Source organism: Schistocerca serialis, chromosome 3, assembly GCF_023864345.2.
Source record: "Schistocerca serialis cubense isolate TAMUIC-IGC-003099 chromosome 3, iqSchSeri2.2, whole genome shotgun sequence".
Classification (NCBI taxonomy): Eukaryota; Metazoa; Arthropoda; class Insecta; order Orthoptera; family Acrididae; genus Schistocerca; species Schistocerca serialis.
Window position 1 is genome coordinate 680,924,932 of NC_064640.1, and position 20,332 is coordinate 680,945,263.

The following is a 20,332-nucleotide window of genomic DNA, read 5'->3' on the forward strand; positions in this document are numbered from 1 at the left end:
CGCACAAAATCTGTGGCGCGCCTTCATGTGTACTGGCCTTGCATCGACTCTGAAATAGCATACATGGTCGCTGCCTGCGGCCCTTGTGCGTCACAGGCCGCTGCCCCGAAGTCATCTTTGTCACCGTGGCCTTCGCCTGAGAAGTCCTGGGAGTGCATTCATGCTGACTTTGCAGGACTGTTTTTAGGTACTTATTGGCTCCACGTAATTGACGCCTATTCTAACTTTCCTTTCATTGTCCGTTGCATGTCACCTACCACTGTGGCAACCACCAGTGCTCTCACTGTTACTGATAATAGTCCCCAATTTGCCTCTTCCGAATTTGTGGATTTTTGTGCTCGTCACGGTGTTATGCATGTCTCGGCCCCGCCGTTCCATCCACAATCCAACAGTGAGGCTGAACGACTGGTCCGCACATTTAAGGCTCAGATGCAGAAACTTCTGACTTCTTCTGCTGCTGCTGATGCGCTTCTACAGTTTCTGGCGTCTTACCGTTTCACCCCCATGGGCGACCACAGCCCGGCTGAGCTCTTACATGGCCGACAGCCCCGCACGCTACTTCATCTTCTGCGGCCTTCCACCTCACGGCCGTGGGTGTCTTCACTTGGCTGGTTCACCGCCGACGACTTCGTCTGGGTATGGGGATATGGCAGGCGGCCAAAATGGAGACCAGGCCGCATCTTAAGACACCGTGGCAGACGCCTGTATGAAATCCAGACGGACACGGGTGTTGCAGTGCGTCATTCGGACCAGCTTTGGCCTCGTGTGCCAGCAACGCCTGTTCCAAATGCCGCTAAACCACCTTTGGCTCTACCTGACGCTCGGGATCTTGGCATCTCTCAATACTCACAATGCAGCCCTCTCACCGTCATCGCGATGCCAGCTCAAGAACGGACGCCACCAGGAGACGTGCCCATGCAGGAACCAGATGACCATCCTCTGTCAGAGCAAATCTACTCGCCTCCTCCTCCAATGGACGCTGACACATCGCCCATGTCTCCTGTCATATCAACTGGACTTGCCACAACAGGCAGATTGGTGCATTGGGCCGCAGCAGATTCGACCCCTAGATCTCCTGTCATCTCGACCCGTTATCATCGGGGACACTTCCTTCCGTACAGGAAGCCTCCTCCTCGAGACTTTACGGCAAGTCAAACAACGCCTATGGACGTTAGCCATCTCCAGGACCATCTCAAGACCAGTGCAACAATTTCAAAGGGGGGAAAAGTGCTGTGACTCGCCAATCATTCAAAGCGCTGCTACGCAATTACGCGCGTCCTCTACGTGCGGTGCTGTCTGCCAGCCATGCAGCAGCTGCACCACCTAAGCGGCCAGCCAGCCAGCCAGCGGCCGCTAGACTGGGACTCAGTGCTCATTTGAATGGTAACGTGTACACATGTCTTGCTTGTCAACTTACTCTGTGACTTATATGTATTGTGTCGTTCTGAAATATATGTGTTAAATTTGACGTTATAACATAAACAAAGATGATATTGCAGTTAAACATGAAGAATTTGATAACTCTGAAGTGATATTGAAAGAATAAACATTTGAACCTGTAAAACACTGAATCAGCTGCATATTTTGAAGTGTCCTTACTAAAATGGTCTATGTGATGATCTTAATTACTTTATTGGTGTGTGCTTTTGGGGTGGCAGTAACTCATTGCTCATTTGTGAACTATACCTTTTAGATACTTAGATGAAAATAATCAGGTAATATCAGACAGCATAATGACCAGAACCCCATTAATATTATGCAGAAGGCATAATTTTATTATTGGCAATGTGCGGTACATGGAACGCTTTTCAGCCATGTTTTAAATATATGGTGGAATGTTATTTCTCATCCAGTTGATTTATAAAGCTGTTAAACCTTGACATTTAGGCAGATGTAACTTTTATATCAATTAATATGGGATTAATTATCCACTCCCACGAGACTTATAATCAATACAAATTGCTCCTGAATTGTATAGTTCTCTGTGACCAAATTGGTTCAAAATGTAGATTTTTTTAAAAGATGTATGAGGTTATTCAAAGTGTAACACACTTTAAACTCATGTATGTGGAGATACATGATGCTTGGAATTTACTTTTTCTACTACATGTTGGAAAATATTTCTGGATACCTCTGATTTCTGTAAAAGTTAATTCTGTCATGTGTTCAGTGATGTTAATAAGTGGAGCTTTGTAGTGTGGATAATTTTTTAAGCCACTTTAAGTTATTATCTCCTGCACACTCAATCTGTCAAGTTTCTGTGGTCTCAAATTTTGGCAAAACTAAAATACTGGACTTGTTTGAAAATTTCTACGTCCTAATTGAAAAGCTCTCACCCCATGAACTACAGATCTTGCTGCAGTGGGGTGGTTTGTGTGGCTCTATGATATGGATAGTTGTACTACAGATGAAACGGCATTCGACCACTATCTGTGGAGAGATGAGATAAACATTTGGTTGCTGAAGAGGGGCAGCAGTCTTTCCAGTTATTGCAGCAACACCACCAGTTTGGATGATTTATATGGCCTTGTAACATTAGCTAATGTGGCCTTGCTATGTTGATACTGTGAGCAGTGGAAAGCTGAGGAGGTGCAGCTCTGCTGCATTGGTTAATGATGATAGCATCCTCTGGGTAAAATGTTCTGGAGGTAAAATAGTCTGCCGTTCAGATTTTCAAGTGGGTACTACTTAGAAGGATGTTGTTGTCAAGAGAAGCAAAAATGGTGTTCTGTTAGTTGGAGTGAGTAATGTTAGACTCCTTACTTGGGTAGGTAGATTAGAGGATTTAAAAAGAGAAAGGGATAAACTGAAGTTAGACCTTGTAGCAGTTGTGAAGTGTGGTGGCAGGAGAACAGGACTTCTGGTCAGGTCAGCCCAAGATTATCAACTAAAATCAGATAGACGTAATGCAGAAGTGGGTCTAATAATGATTAAGAAGAGAAAGGGATAAGCTGAAGTTAGATGTTGTAGCAGTTGTGAAGTGTGGTGGCAGGAGAACAGGACTTCTGGTCAGGTCAGCCCAAGATTATCAACTAAAATCACATAGGCATAATGCAGAAGTGGGTCTATTAATGATTAAGAAAATAGGAATGTGGGTGAACAGCATAGTTAATCCATTATAGTGGCCAAGATAGACATGAAGTCAACACTCATCTAAATTTGATAAACAAATTAAAAGAATGTATGATGAGGTAAAAGAAATCACTCAAATAGTTAATGGAGACAAAAATTTAATTGTGATGAAGGTCTGGAATTCAATAGTAGAAAAAGACCAAGATGGAAAAAAAGTAGGATAACATGGACTGGGGAGAGGAATGAAAGAGGAAGTTGCATGGTTGAATTTTACACTGAACGCAGTTTAATCATTGCTAATATTTTTATTAAAAATCAAGAAAGAAGGTTGTATATGTGGAAGAGACCTGCCTTATTGAAAGGCAGAGATTCCAAAATCAGAATTTAAAGTGAAAAATACGCAGTGGGGGGATGTAGGAGAAAATGGACGTGTTTACATAATCTAACACAGTTTTTGGTATTTGAAAGATAATAGAACCAAATTTTGCATGTAAGGTAATTATGCTATGGGCTACATTCTGGATTTTTTTCAAATATTTTTTTCAATTGTTGGCAATTTTCGCAACACATGCTATCACACAAGGAGCATTTTCACAAAAATTACTTTACTTACAACTTTCATATTGTAGTAGGTAATTCTTAGTAATCAGATAAGCAAACATGTGGAAGAGTTTTTATAATATCAGTTTTAGAGCTTTTACAATTTATTTTAAAAAATTATGTGTATGAAACAAAGCAATTTCAATTTCATAGAAAAGTAAAAGTTTTGACAGAAATACACTTACAAAAAATTTGTACCATAGGAAGTTGTGTTATACTATGGACAAAGTCTGCAGAAAACTTCACTTTTCTATATCCAGTGGTTCAGGGGAAAATGTTCCTTATACACTGAAAAATGAAGGTTCTGGGGAATGCACATAAAAGATTTTATAAGGATTTACACCATAAACTAGTACCTCAATGTTGATCATAACCATACATTCGGTCTTCTTGCTCTTTGTGTACCTGTTTCCTTTTTATCTGATGTTTCTGGTGTGCCCTTTTGGCTATATCCTTCACAGACAGTTCAGAATGTGCAACACGCGCAGCATCTATCTTTTTCATTAGCTTCTTGGTGAAGCAACCTGCAACAAATCCTAGTGCAGAAAGTGTCCTTATTCTTCCAATGTTACCATCATTCAATACCAGTCATGCATCATATGTGGCAATTTTAACAACAGTGTGTGAGCTAAATGTTGTTTTTGGGCATCTCTTCCAAATGAGACTGTTGAAGCTGTCATTTGGGTTTTGTGTTCCACCATGGGTACATTTCCTTAATAAATCTGGATGAGCTAGAAACTGGAATGTTGGCTTTCTGGTGTTTAATACTGCTTCAGGAAGATTGTGTTTATGTAATTAGATTTTGTTTTCTGCTTTTGCCTGCTTATATTTGCACCAGGATATATCATACAATTCATGTACTGGCTTCTCATCAGTTGACAAATTGTGAAAAAATATTGCCCACACTGCCTTCTGCATTGCCTTAAAATCTCCAGTGTTCTGTCTTATTGCTTTGCCATAATATATTTGCAAATTGTGGATCTCTTTGTAAGTCGGGCATTGTGGCCCACGCAGTAGCTTACTATCTTTGAGTTTTATACCTTTTTCTTCTTGTTTCAGTTTCAGATGTATCCCGCCCATCCTCTTCTGAATGTGCCCCACGCACTCTAGCTTTTCAGTGTTGCATCCATTTCCATCTGGCTTGCTTTCTTCAACAGATCTGAAAGCACTAGAATCTCCATCACCAAGATATTTCACATAACTAACTCCATGCTTCACTTAACTCTGATGAAATATTAGTTTCATTCATGCTGGCTCCATGCCACCACTAGAACCATCATAATTCTTGCTGCAAATTATTTTGTGTTTTATTTGCCATTGTCTCTCTTTTTCCTTATTGTCTAGTGTCTTCCTCTGTGCACAAATAGAGCAATGGGCAGAGGTCATGGTTGGCAACCAGAATAAAATAATAATTGGATCCTTTTACCGACCTCCCAACTCAAATGATACAGTTGCTGAAAGGTTCAAAGAAAACTTGAGTTTGATTTCAAACATGTACCCGACTTATAGGATAACAGTTGGTGGTGACTTTAATTTACCCTCAATATATTGGCAAAAGTACATGTTTAATTCTGGAAGTACGCATAAAACATCATCCGAAATTGTGCTAAACACATTCTCTGAAAGTTCATGATCCCACGCGAATAGTAAATGACTGTGAAAACACACTTGATCTCTTAGCATCAAATAATCCTGAATTAATAACGGACATCAAAACCGATTCAGGGATTAGTGAACACAGGGTTGTCGTAGCGAAACTGAATATTGTAATCCTCAAATCCTCGAAAAATAAGCAAAAAACATACCTATTCAAAAAAGCAGATAAAAATTCACTTGATGCCTTGCTGAGAGACAATTTCCACTCATTCCAAATTAATAATATAGGTGTAGACCAGATGTGGCTTAAATTCAGAGAAATAGTATCGGCAGCAATTGAGAGATTTATACAAAATAAATTAACAAATGACAGAGCTGATCCTCCTTGGTACACAAAACGGGTTAGAACAATGTTGCAGAAACAATGAAACAAACATGCCAAATTTAAACAGACACAACATCCTCAAGATTGTCCATCTTTTACAGAAGCTCAAAATTTAGTGTGGACTTCAATGCGAGATGCCTATAACAGTTTCCACAATGAAACTTTGTCTCGAAACCTGGCAGAAAATCCAAAGAGATTCTGGTCGTATGTGAAGTATGTTAACAGCAAGAAACAATCAATGCCTTCCTGCATGATAGCAATGGAGATACTATTGAAGACAGTGCTGCCAAAGCAGAGTTACTAAAAACAGCCTTCGGAAATGCCTTAACAAAAGAAGACGAAGTAAATATTCCAGAATTCGAATTGATAACAGCTGCCAACATGAGTAATGTAGAAGTAAATATCCTCGGAGTAGTAAAGCAACTTAAATCACTTAATAAAAGCAACTCTTCTGGTCCAGACTGTATACCAGTTAGGTTCCTTTTGGAGTATGCTGATGCATTGGCTCCATACTTAACAATCATATACAATATACTCGACAAAAGACCCATACCCAAAGACTGGAAAGTTGCACAGGTCACACCAATATTCAAGAAAGGTAGTAGGAGTAATCCACTAAATTACAGGCCCATATCATTAACGTTGATATGCAGCAGGATTTTGGAACTTATATTGTGTTTGTACATTATGAATTACTTCAAAGAAAATGGTCTGTTGACACACAGTCAACATGGGTTTAGAAAACATCATTCCTGTGAAACACAACTAGCTCTTTATTCACATGAAGTGTTGAGTGCTATTGACAAGGGATTTCAGATCGATTCAGTATTTCTGGATTTCCAGAAGGCTTTTGACACTGTACCACACGAGCGGCTCGTAGTGAAATTGTGTGCTTATGGAATATCATTTCAGTTATGTGACTGGATTTGTGATTTCCTGTCAGAGAGGTCACAGGTCATAGTAATTGATGGAATGATATCGAGTAAAACAGAAGTGATTTCTGGCATTCCTCAAGGTAGTGTTAAAGGCCCTTTGCTGTTCCTTATGTATATAAAAGATTTGGGAAACAATCTGAGCAGCCGTCTTTGGATGTTTGCAGATGACGTTGTCATTTATCGACTAATAAAATCATCAGAAGATCAAAACAAACTGCAAAATGATTTGTAAAAGGTATCTGAATGGTGCAAAAAGTGGTAGTTGACCCTAAATAACGAAAAGTGTGAGGTCATCCACATGAGTGCTAAAAGGAACTCATTAAACTTTGGTTACATGATAAATCAGTCTAATATAAAAGCCATAAATTCAACTAAATACCTAGGTATTACAATTACAAACAACTTAAATTAGAAGGAACACATAGAAAATGTTGTGGGGAAGGCAAACCAAAGACTGCATTTTATTGGCAGAACACTTAGAAAATGTAACAAACCTACTAAGGAGACTGCCTACACTATGCTTGTTCATCCTCTTTTAGAATACTGCTGTGGGATGTGGGATCATTACCAAGTAGGACTGATGGAGTACATAGAAAAAGTTCAAAGAAAGGCAGCATGTTTTGTATTATCCCAAAATGTGGGAGAGAATGTCACAGAAATGGTACAGGATTTGGGCTGTACATCATTAAAAGGAAGGCGTTTTTCATTGCAATGGAATCTTCTCACGAAATTCCAATCACAAACTTTCTCCCCCAAATGCAAAAATATTTTGTTTACACCAACCTACATAGGGATGAACAATCACCATGATAAAATAAGGGAAATCAGAGCTCATATGGAAAGATATAGGTGTTCTTTCTTTCCATGCACTATACAAGATTGGAATAATAGAGAATTGTGAAGGTGGTTTGATGAACCCTCTGCCAGGCATTTAAATTTGATTTGCAGAGTATCCATGTAGATGTAGAATATTTGGACATCACCTGCAAATTCAAAACTTTTCCTGTGTCAACACTTATAACAGATGAAACACTGTGCTATCACATGAAAAAGATAAATATATAGAAGGCAAAGGGTCATTTCCTTCTGTCTGAATGTCTTCATTAATAAAACTGCCTCTTTCACTGCTGCTTATAAACTGCTACTGCATTCTGTTTCCAAGGCATTCAGAAGAGGATTGTTTAGTGTTGAGTATGGGACAGATGGAGATGGAATGTCCATTATTGCACAAAACAAATTGCTATCTTCCCGTCCAGCACCAAGACATCTCATCTCATAGCAGAATCTTATGTTGGCTTCATAAACCCAATTCTTAGCAGTTGATGTTTTGAATTGAATGTCAGTTTGGCAGCTGTTACAATACAAGTGCATGCTATACACAATACCATCTTTGTCATTTCTGTCATATAATCATAAAGATTTATTGCCACAGTTACCACATGCACACAAATTTCTAATGATAGAACACATAATTTCTGAATCAATTATCCTAAAACCACTATTCTCTTCATCTTTAGTGGACTGAAACTCTACACCAGTTCCAAGTTTCTCCTGTGAACTGCTCATTGAATTAGCTTCACTATTATCTTACGCTGAATTATGTTGACTCACTTGTAGAAACTGTTTATTGACACATAAATGGCAAGCTTTATCCACGTTCTGAAACACTTCACCACTATATCTTGGCATTTTAAACAGTAAATCATACAACAAAAGCTTGAACACAGTCGTAATTCTCACACTAACAGCAGAACTGAAATGTTTATATTTCTGCACCACAAGACAATAACAGCTGCCAAAGGTAGCTAGTGGAAGACAAAGATAACACAATGTAAACAGGTCCACAGTGTTCTGTACTCTTCTGATACTTGTATAACAGCAGGAAGTAATAAAACCTTGCAAACAAGAAGAGTGTCATCTAGAAAAGTGGGTGCGGTGCTGTGCAGTGATTAAAACAAGACAGCTTTTTTATCAGTTCAAATTAATCTGTGAAAATTGGAGACAGTATTTCTGACATACTACATGACTATCTGGTGGCAATTTTTTTTTTTTACCATTTTTGACCAATTTTGCCAACTTCCCCCTTTAAAGGGTATGAACTGCAGGCTAAAACTGATGAAATTTCAGAAATCTAGGAAATCAGGGAGATGGGACCTGGATAAGTAGAAATAATCAGAGGTTGTTCAAAGAGAGCATGAAGCAATGATTGACTAAATAGGGGTAAGCAACACAATAGAATACAAATGGACAGCCTTGAGAGATGAAGTAATGAAGGCGGCAGAGGATCAAATGAGCGAAAAGACAAAGCCCAGTAGAAATCCTCAGATAATGCATGAGATACTGAATCTTAAGTGACATTGGTGTAATACCACACAATAAGGTACCAGAGGAAGTAAATTTGCTGCATACCCAATATTTTAAATTAAACTAAAGGGTTTTCTAAAAAAGCACTATTTCTATCCTGTAAAATAATTTCTGAAAACGTGATAAAACAAGTTACTTAAAAATTAAATTATATGTACCTAATTCTGATTTCTCTACTGTTTAATAATACTCTGCATTATTGCAACTTTTCTTTGACGTGTCCATTATCAATTGTACAATTTGTGCTGTATAATGAAACTGGACCAGTGAAAAATCAGTCAATTGAAAAGGAGTAAATACAAAAATGTAGCACATTAAGCAGGCAAGAGGGAATACAGCACCTAAAACAAGAGACTGGCAGAAAGTTGCATTGTGACAAAGCAAAAATGTCAAGACAAGAAATCCAAGGCTGCTGAAACATGCATGACTATGAGGATGATAGATGCAACATATAGAAAATTTAAGAGGCCTTTTGAGAAAAATACATAGCTGCATGAATATTAAGAGATGAGATGACAAGCAAAGACTGGACAAAGAAGGGAGGGCTGGGAGGTGGAAGGAATATACAGAAACAAACTTGAAGACAATATTATGCAAAGAGAAGAGTAAATAGATTAACAGGGACTGAGAAATATGATACTGTGAGAAGAATTTGACAGAGCACTGAATGGCCTAAGTTGAATCAAGGCCCCTAGATTAGATGACGTTCTCCCAGAACTATTGAGATCTATTAGAACTGGTTTGCAAGGCACATGTGAAAGACAAAATATCCTCAGAATTCAACAGGAATATAGTAATTCATATTACAAAGAGAGTAGATGCTGTCACCTATGAATATTATTGCACCGTCAGTTTAATAAGTTATGGTTGCAAAGTATTGACATGAACTGATCACAAAAGAATGGAAAAACTGGTAGAACATGACTGTGATGAAGATCACTTTGGATTCCAGAGAACTGTAAGAAAACATGAGGCCATACTGACCCTACAACTCATCTTAGAAGAGACAGTGAAAAAAGGCATTTGTAGATTTAGAAAAATCTTTTGACAGTGTTGATTGGAATACTTTTTTTCAAAATTCTGAAGATAGTGGGGATAAAATACAGGTAGTGAAAAGTTCTCTACAACTTGCACAGAAACCACACTGCAGTTATTAGAGTTGAATGGTGAGGAAGGGAATCAGTGCCTGAGAAGGGAGTGAGACATATTTTTAGCTTCTCCCCAATGTTATTACATCTATACATTAAGCAAGCAGTAAAGGAAACAGTGAAAAAATTGGAAATAGAATTAAAGATACAGGAGAAGAAATAAAAGTTTTGCGGTTTGCTGATGACATTTTAATTCTGTTAGAGACAGTAAAGGACTTCAAAAAGCAGTTGAACGGAATAGATAGTAACACAGAAGACAAATGTATGGAGATTTGGAGGGATAGTATCTTGAACAGAGGCTATAAGATGAATATCACCTACACCTGAGGTACAGGCAGGATTTCCCCAGTACGTACAAAGCTGGGTGCTATTCCAATACTGGAGATCCTTGACAACACTGACAACTTAAGAAGGAGAGAATGGGCTGAAGGTGTGAATCAAAGTTTGTGTTAGGGATGGCACTGAACTATGATAGTCCATGCAGTTGTTTTAGCTGCACTGCTATGTTGATGTAATGGCTAGCACATCTGCCTAGTAAGCACAGGACACAGGTTCAAGTTCTGGCAGTGACACAAATTTTAATTAATTTTTTTCTTCATAAAAGTAAAACAAGTGTAAGGGAAAGTAATTCAATCAAATCAGGCGATGTTAATAAAATTAGATTAGGAAATGAGACACTAAAAACATTCAACAAGTTTTGATCATTGGCAGCAAAAGATCTGATGATGACCAGTGTAGAGAAGACATAAAATGCAGACTGGCAATAGCAAGAAAAGTGTTTCTGAAAAGGAGAAACTTCTTAACATCAAATAAAAATTTAAGTGGTAGGAAATCTTATCTGAAGGTTTTTGTATGGAGCATAGCCTTGTACAGAAGTGAACTGTGTAGAGTAAGCATTTCAGACTAGAAGAGAATAGAAGCATTTTAAATGTGGTGCTGCAGAAGAATAGTTAAAATCAGATGAACAGATGAAATACCTAATAGAGGGGTATTGAATCAAATGTGGAGAAAAAAAACTGATGCACAATTTTACTACAAGAATGGATTGGTTGGTAGAACACATACTGAGGCATCAAGGAATCCTCAGTTTTGTAATTAAATTAAGTGTGGAAGGAAGTGGGGGGACAGAAATTGTAGAAGGAGACCAAGGGTTGAATACTGAAAGCAGGTTCCATTGGGTGTAGGTTATAGTAGTTACGCAGGGATGAAGAGGCCAGTGCAAGGTAGACTATAATGGAGAGCTGCATCAAACCAGTCTTTGTATAGAAGACCACAACAACAACAACAATTGAAGAAGAGAATAACAAATTAATTAATATTTTCTTGATGTTTTTTTTTAAACTGAGGACTCCATATAATGATTCCCCATTGTATTTTTAAGTTTTTCAGACATCTATGGAATTCCCAGAGCCATGAAAGTAAAAAAAGAGGTTCACTTGCAGCTTGAGTCATCTTAAAATTTGGGACTGCTGTGTTCTCCATTAATTTCAACAGTTACAGCTCTTGTATGTAATAAAATTAACTAATTCTTTGAAAATTGTAGGATTTTGGAGATGCAAACACCAGTTGTCGTAACTGGAACAGATACAGCCCTGGAAACATTCTAGGCTCTTTCGTAATGCTATCACCTGCAGGTGATAAGTCCAGCCAAGTTTGAGTCCAGTGCTCTTTCAGCAGCTTATTGGCTACTTTCAGCAGACTTCTAATGCTGCATAGGAAAGTTGAATTTGAACCACCTGAATGTGGCTGTGGAAGTCCACTATAAAGTGCTTTAATAATTTGGTTGAAGAGTGTAGAGCTCATTTTGTGTTTCCTATACCTTCTCATTACCATTGCCCTTGGTGAGAAAATGAAGCTAATGTGACTGATTAGCTCCACAGTTAATGGTTCCACTTTCATAACAAGTGGAGATAAGATTTGGATCATTGTAATCAGTCACTAAAATGTTGTATATTTTCTAGTAGATTAATCACCTGGGCATTTACCTAGAAAACCATAAGCAGGATGGCTTGATCAAGTATCCATTTCATGGAAAAGCTTGCTAAGGGTGAATTGTTCAGCTTAAATTTGAAAATGTATTGGTTAATTGTGCTGAATCATGTGGCTTTTGGTATATGTTGTGTGCTATCTGTGTTCAGTATCTTTATCTACCCCATTCCATCAGATATCCCCATTAGCTTGACCTACACATGGACACCTGCACAGATGTATATGCAACGCACTGTCATGTTTTCTAACTGTAAAGAATGTGCAATAACTTCCTTCACTTAGAAAATAAACAGAAGCTACAGCACATGTACGATAAGTTCTCAGCAACATCTGTATTTGTCTTGCTGGAGGATTGATATTCTGTGTTTTCCTGTACCTTAGACATTTTGTGTGTATCTTTGTCATGTAATTAACATTAGTTTTCATTTTAAAAAAGGCTATGATTTTTTGTTACTGAGCCAACATTTTTCATAGGATTTCCTTGTTATAACCATGAGACAACAGTTAATTTTTCTGGTGTAAAACTATGCTGTATTCTTTGGAGTTAAGCCCATCAACCTCCATGGAGTTTTCATCTGAAATACACTTGTCTGTTTCTCCCTCACGATGAGATCTGTAAAATGTTAATTAAGGTGAATGGGTGCCACTCAGCTGGTTTCTTGAATTTAATTTCTGTAAGTGTGCATAAGAAATAATGCATCACTGGAGTTTATAAATGAGAATTCATTGTATTGATTTTATTTTATATTTTTCTGGGGGCACAGTGTTGAGACATTGGGTTTACATTTTGGAGAATTGGGGTTCAAATATTCTTCTGACTATCCTTTTTAAGTTCCCTATGGTTTTTTAAATCTCTTCTGGCAAAAGTCAATGTTATTCCTTGTAGAAGGCCTTGACCAGCTATCTTTCCATTATTACAAATTTATGTGAGTCTGTCTCAGTGGCTAGAACTGGTAAACTAATTTAAAATTTATGTTTTTAGGCATGACCTTATGCAGAAAACATTTAGCTACAGTGCAGAAAGTAGACCCACTTTTAAATTCTGTTTGGAAGTTCTGGAGAATTTGAAAACACGGATCAGAGATACTAGTGCTGCTGTTCCTATGGGCCACTATGTGACAAGGCTTCAGAATGGTAAGTAAAAAGAGATTTTTCTCTTATTACGGCAAGGTAGTCATGCATCCCGTCAGTTCAGCCTTCGTACCAACTCATAAGCTCATTGGTGCCTTATCTCATACTCACAGCCTTTAGATGCATCAGGGCAGGAGCCAGTCACTGACATGGTGTAGTGAGTCTGCAAGTTCCCATTGTGCTCATACTGCTTGTAAGACTCATTGATAATTGAGTGCTGTTTGTCACATTGCTATCATGATGAAGATTAGTGTTCTATGGAAGTTAACAGGTGTCACACTTTCTGCTGGACAGACCCAGAAGATGCCAGGGTAGTTCCAGCTGGAATAATTTTGAGGTCATATTTGTTTAATTTTATTAGAGATTTGTTTCATTTAATGTTAGACGAACAAGGTGCCTGAGCCATTGTTATTTGATTTTCCTAAAGTTTTCTGTGTTCGTACCTACAACCTTTTGAAATGAGAGTGCCTAAGTTTATTTTCACATTTCTTATTGTTACTTCTGAACATCAGCATGCCAAAATAATAAAAAGTGATGCATTTTTCTTTTCATGCATCACCTTATTTAAGTGAAGTTATCTCAGTTCCACATAAAGCTGATAATCTCAATTATGGGCAAAGATTTGGAAATACCCCCCCGATGTTGCCTTTAAAAATTTAAAAACAAGGTTAAAATGCAAGCTGGAAAGTAAAATAAATTTTAATAGCATATTTAAAACTGTATTCCTCTGATTTTGCTGAAAAATTTGAACAATATTTCTTATTTGCTAGCACAGCTGCCCACTGAGTTTCAGCTTGGGTCCATTTTGCGCATAATCAGCATAATATTTTCATCTTTGCTCTTTCCTTGACCTCTAGTTTCAAAAAATATGCTTAATTTTTTTTGAAGTGGTAAGACAATGAGATCTTTGACGGCATATATGTGTATTAGTACTATTTTTAATTTCAGGTACTGGCTGAAAGCAGTACTTGTAAATCTGAGAGTCACATTTAGCTTCAAAAAGAGGGATGTCACATGCTAAATAGTATAAATTCTTGTACTGATCAGTCACAAAATAAGTTCATAAATTGAGTATGATTGTAGCAGACAAAAATATTTCTACTAGGCACCTGCTCAACTAACAAAAAGATGATGTTTGTAAACACATGGGGGGGGGGATCAGAAAGTGCAAAGATCAAAGTGTTGTGATGATGAAATAATATATTATCACACTGTGCTCATTTCACTTCTGCTGTGAGTATGCTTGATGTGTCTCCCCCACTCCTGAGCAGCTGCCAATGTCATGAGTAACATGTGAACTTGATGTGTGTGCTGACAAACTTGATGAGTTTGTTGACCACCTCTCGTATATATCTGTGTGCGTGTGTGTGTGTGTGTGTGTGTGTGTGTGTGTGTGTGAGTGATAAGAGTTTTCATCCTAAGAAACTATATATGTTTCGCACATAATAATTTTATTTGCAAATGTTGACACCAGAAATCTGTCCTATTTTTGTGATGAAGTTTTGAATGTAACAAATTTACATTTTTCATGCACACTCTAGGTGTTTTCAAAAACTATTTAATCAACACAAAATAAGACAATCACTTTTTTTCATTTAATCCACAAATGTATACTATTTTCTGGCCCCTGTACATCCATTTTTATTCAAGAGTAAATATATCAGAAGAATAGTAAAATACTGTTTTTATGTTGAACTACCGGAACATGACTTATTGAAAACTGAAGTCAAATGAAGCACATAATGCTGTGCAACAACATAATTGTCTGAGTACACTGTTTGATGTTTCTGTTGTGGTTATTTTGTTCATTTAGTAATCAGGCCATACAGTATAAAAACATAGTGTTTAGATACAGCCAATGTTGCTGAACAGAATTAATAAAGAAGTTAAATAATTTTTGACTGAAGGTTTATTTCTTACCTGAATGTACAGTATTTTCTTTCAATTTCACTCATAAATTTTGTTTTGTTTTAATTTTGTGTTATGCATGGAATATGTTTCTCTCATTTGTTCGGTGGAATTGATAACAATTTAATGTTATGCATGCCATATGTTTCTCTCATTTGTTAGGTGGAATTGATAACCATGGCTTCTTTGAAGATGAAAGGCATACCAACAATTCAGGTACAAGTCATGTCATATATCAGAAGATTTGGTACTTTTCTTACTTATCATAAACACTTCAGCAGTGTTTGTTCAAACTCACCTGCAGCACAAACATCTGCAGCAGCAAAACTTGCACTGACAAACATGCAGACATGCTTTTACACTTTCCAAACTCTATGTGCCAGTGTTACAATCTCTTTTGATTCTAATGAGTGGTTGGAATTTCATGTCTTCTGGTCTTGCAATTGGTACTTATTTCATAGCATATGACAAACCTTTTCTATAAGCATTTGTTACCACACAAGTAGTTAGTCTGTGAGCATATCCAAAAAAATTGTTTTTAAATTGAGTAAGCTGAGTAACTGAGTAGAGGTGTTCAGGTTGTTTAGCGGGAGTATTTTCATTGCTGCAGACAAGGCTTTATCAGATTTTATTTCATTCTTCTCTTGTCTTTATTGTAGCAATAATATCTATAATATTGATAATAATAGGAGTAATAATAATCACCAGCACTGACTACCATCACTCTTTAATACACTTTCTACAATCTGACAGTGGTCTTCTTTATAGACATTTGTAATCATTTGATGTTTGATGATACTTTTTTAATAAAAATTGTTTTTTTATTTCTTTACACACTTCCCCAACCATCATACACCACAAGGCATTTCTCTCTAATACTTGTTATCTCATAAATCTGCTTGTAAATTTACAGCTTGCGTTTCCTATGCTGTATATTTTACCTCTGTGATCATCACATCTGTGTCCCTAATAAGACTTATATTCTCTGTATTAACTTATTTATCTCTTCCTTAAATTTCTCATCCTTCACTACTGGGTCAGTACTTCATTACTAATTTTATCATTGGTATGCCGTACATGGTCGAAGTAGAGAGGATATAAAATGTAGGCTGGCAACGGCGAGGAAAGCGTTTCTGAAGAAGAGAAATTTGTTAACATCCAGTATTGATTTAAGTGTCAGGAAGTCATTTCTGAAAGTATTCGTATGGAGTGTAGCCATGTATGGAAGTGAAACATGGACGATAAATAGTTTGGACAAGAAGAGAATAGAAGCTTTTGAAATGTGGTGCTACAGAAGAATGCTGAAGATTAGATGGGTAGATCACATAACTAATGAGGAAGTATTGAATAGGATTGGGGAGAAGAGAAGTTTGTGGCACAACTTGACCAGAAGAAGGGATCGGTTGGTAGGACATGTTCTGAGGCATCAAGGGATCACCAATTTAGTATTGGAGGGCAGCGTGGAGGGTAAAAATCGTAGGGGGAGACCAAGAGATGAATACACTAAGCAGATTCAGAAGGATGTAGGTTGCAGTAGGTACTGGGAGATGAAAAAGCTTGCACAGGATAGAGTAGCATGGAGAGCTGCATCAAACCAGTCTCAGGACTGAAGACCACAACAACAACAACATGCCGTACATAGATATTTTGTTTCATCTCTTCCCATAATAAAATCAATATGAAATTGTATTAAAAAAAAAGAAACACGGATACATCGTTCTAAAAACAGTATACTTCTAATCATCATAATGTTGCAATCACAGTCAAGAATAAAATAAACTGACAACAAATATATGTGGATACTTTACATAGTTCCCAATTAGCAAGTGAGGCATTGTTCCCCCGTCTGCAGCACTTTGTTATCCCAGGTGCTTCATAATTCTGACTACAGGATTGGGCTCCCAAATTTACTGCTTTCGGCTGATGAATATCATGATGAAGTGAAGAATCAACACCATAAGTGTGGGAATTTTACTAATTGTATGACTAGCTATGTATTCCTCCTCACTCTTTCAGGTAGCAATTGAAACAAAGATACCTTAAAAGCATATTTATTGTTCATTTGAGAGTGTAGTTACATTATAAAATAATTAGGCTGTTTCAAGTAGTGATTTAAACTAAAAACTTTGTCTATGTTTTGATTGTAGATCACAAACCATAGGTAAAGTCAGAAATTGTAATTTTAAAATTATTATTTTGACTTATGCTGTTATTTTTCACAGAGATAATGTTAATAATTGGTGTATCTCACAGCATCTTTATTAATGAACAGGTTCTTCTTTTCATCAGTAGATGACTGGTTGTGTCATTTGTCATGAAAATTAGCTATGCATAAAGCAAAATTTGTTTCCTAGTACACAAGAATAAGATAGTCTAACAACATTTTCACCTAACTGCCATAGTTTAAAATAGCATATTACCAACTTCAGAGGTATCTCCAGAAAAGTGTTACAAACTGCCATTTCACAGTATTGTAACAAGTGCCCTTAAGAACAAATAATCTACTGAAATCCATAGGCCCCTCTCAGAAGCTCTCCCCTGAGTCCATCTCCCTCCACATGTGACACTCCACACACCAATCTTCTGCATGCTCCCCAAAATTCACAAACCCAGCAATCCAGGATGCCTCACTGTAGCTGGCTGTTGTACTTCCTCTTGACCAACATCTCCAAACAATTGCCTGGAATCTAGTCTACGACAACAAAGACATTAACTACCTTCTTCATGGGCTCTTGACCATCCCCATCCCTCTACTTCCTGGATTCCTGCTCATTGCTGTTTATGCCACCTCCATGTCAACCATCATGCCCATGGTCTTGTTGCTATAATAAACTACCTCTCGCAACATCCTTCAAACACCAAAACCACTCCCTCATTCATTATACACCTTACCAAATATAATGACAAACAGCTACTTTTCCTTTGAAGGGAAGGTATACAAACAAATCTTTGGCACAGAAATGGGCATGCATGGCAGCCTCCTGTGCCAACCAGTTTATGAGTCTTCTAGAGGAAACCTTCTTAGCCTCCCAAAACACCCAACCCCTGGTCTGGTTCAGGTTCATTAATGATATCTTTATAATCTGGGCTCAGGGCCAAGACAACCTAGCAGTGATGAGAACTTCCTTTCTCAGTATGCTGAATGTCTCACAAGCACCTTCAGAGACAGGCACTGCCCCCTCAAACATAGTCCATGACCAGATTTCCCATGCTGTATCCTCACACACCCCAAACCTCCCACCACCCCCAAGAATCAGCTACAAAAGAGCAACCTGCTCATCACCCAGTAACACCCTGGACTGCAACAAATGAACCATATCCTTCATCAGGGCTTTGATTATCTATCAACATGCTCTGAAATGAGGGAAATCCTCCCCAAGATCCTTCCTACCCCTCCTAAAGTGTGTTGGACCGCCTATCTAACCTCCATAGCATCCTAGTCCATCACTATGCCACTCCCACTCCCAACCCCTTATGCAGAGATCATATTCCTGTGGAAGACCCAGGTGCAAGACCTGCCCAGTCCACTCACCTGTACTGCCTACTCCAATCTTGTCACTGGCTTATCATACCCCATCTGTATCCAGGCCAGCTGTGAAAACAGCCCTGATATACACTGACCCTCCTGCAAACACTGCACATATTTTTTATGTTGGTATGGCTGGCTACCAACCAGCTGTCTACCAGGAAGAATGGCCAGCACCAAGCTGCTGCCAAGAACAAAGTTGACTGCCTGGTGGCACTATGTGCTGCTGAGCATAAGTTGCTCAAGTTCAGTGGCTGCTCCACGTCCCAAGCCATCTGGATCCTTCTCTTGACCACAAGCTTCTCTGAACTCTGCAGATGGGAGTTATTCTTGCAGTGCATCCTTCGCTCTCTTACCCATCCTGCCCTGTCTATGTTAACCCAGTGCACCCATACCCTCAATCCAACAGTTTCCCTTTCCTCCATCTTATCAGCCTCTCCTATTTCATATCACCCTCAGCATCTGCTGCTCTTTACCAGCTCCAATATCCATGCGTCACATGCGTAGCCTGTATGACTGTCTCCTCTCCCTCACGCTTTCCTAGCCGGCAAACTTGCTGCCTCCCTCTGAACCACTAGCCATCTACCCCAACCCCTCTCCCTGCCTCTCACGTCTCTCTTCATCTACTCATACACCTGACACAATCCTCACCCCTAACCTAGTCCACCTGCCAAAATGCAGCACTGGCATCGTTCGACCAGTCGGAACCATGCAGAGGCATAGGCATATGTATGCAAGTATGCACGCGCACGCGCACATTGTGTGTGTGTGTGTGTGTGTGTGTGTGTGTGTGTGTGTGTGTGTGTGTGTGGATTTTTCTGTTTGTATTTGTACTCTAGCTTGAAAAAGTATTACTTTGAAAGCTTGTAAATTTTCTTTCTTTTTTGTGTATGCCTGTCGACTCCTCAACGCTTCTGCTTTTTGGTGAGTGGTCTCCTTTACTCCTAAAGTACTTAAATGCTGTCACAGATTGTCTAAAACATAAATTAACATTTTTGGGACAGGAAACATGTTTTCGTTGCAATTGTTGGTAAACTAATGTCTTTGTAATGTCATTGTTACGACAATACAAAATCTATAAACAGTTTACCAACTGCACTACAAATGTTTGTGGGATTATTGTCAAAGGCATTTACATTTGATAGCACCATTGCTAGTTTGAAACTCACATACATTGATGTGTCCTTCATATTCATGTTGTTCACTTTTTTAGTTTTGATATTTCTTTATTCTAATTATAAATCAAAAACAACCATATTTATTTCAGTTAAAAATGTAAACCATTTGTAAGACAGGGATTAAGGTGAGGTATGGGACGCAGCATATAATTAATAATATGATGTGGTATTTAAATTTTGAGTTTTCCAAGCATTACAGAAACATATTTAAGGAAAAAAGTAGTGACTACTTTTGTGGGACTTCATTTAAAAATAATATAAAATATGTGTAGAGAACTTATAGTTAAAATGAAATGTGGAGCAGGGAAAGAATCAGACATTGTATACAAAATATATTAATAATGCATCTTCTGAAAAAGAAACACAAACAGGAACATTTTGTACATTTTCAATACATGCAGCTGTTGTGAAGAGATATGTAGATGGTGATGGTGAAAAGTTATAAATGTGTTATAAAAATATAGTGTTATAAATTTCTCACCAGAGAAGGAGAAAAAGGG

The 20,332-nt window shown here is 38.0% G+C and overlaps 1 protein-coding gene across 1 annotated transcript in view; it reads left to right on the forward strand.

Annotated features, from left to right (window-relative positions):
• The window catches only part of LOC126470562 (proto-oncogene tyrosine-protein kinase ROS), a 564,149-nt gene that overhangs the window by 524,852 nt on the left and 18,965 nt on the right, over positions 1-20,332 (forward strand). Inside the window, exon 36 of the mRNA XM_050098499.1 lies at positions 13,072-13,223. Within this exon, the coding sequence (XP_049954456.1) occupies positions 13,072-13,223 (152 nt within the window). The remainder of the gene's footprint in view (positions 1-13,071; positions 13,224-20,332) is intronic.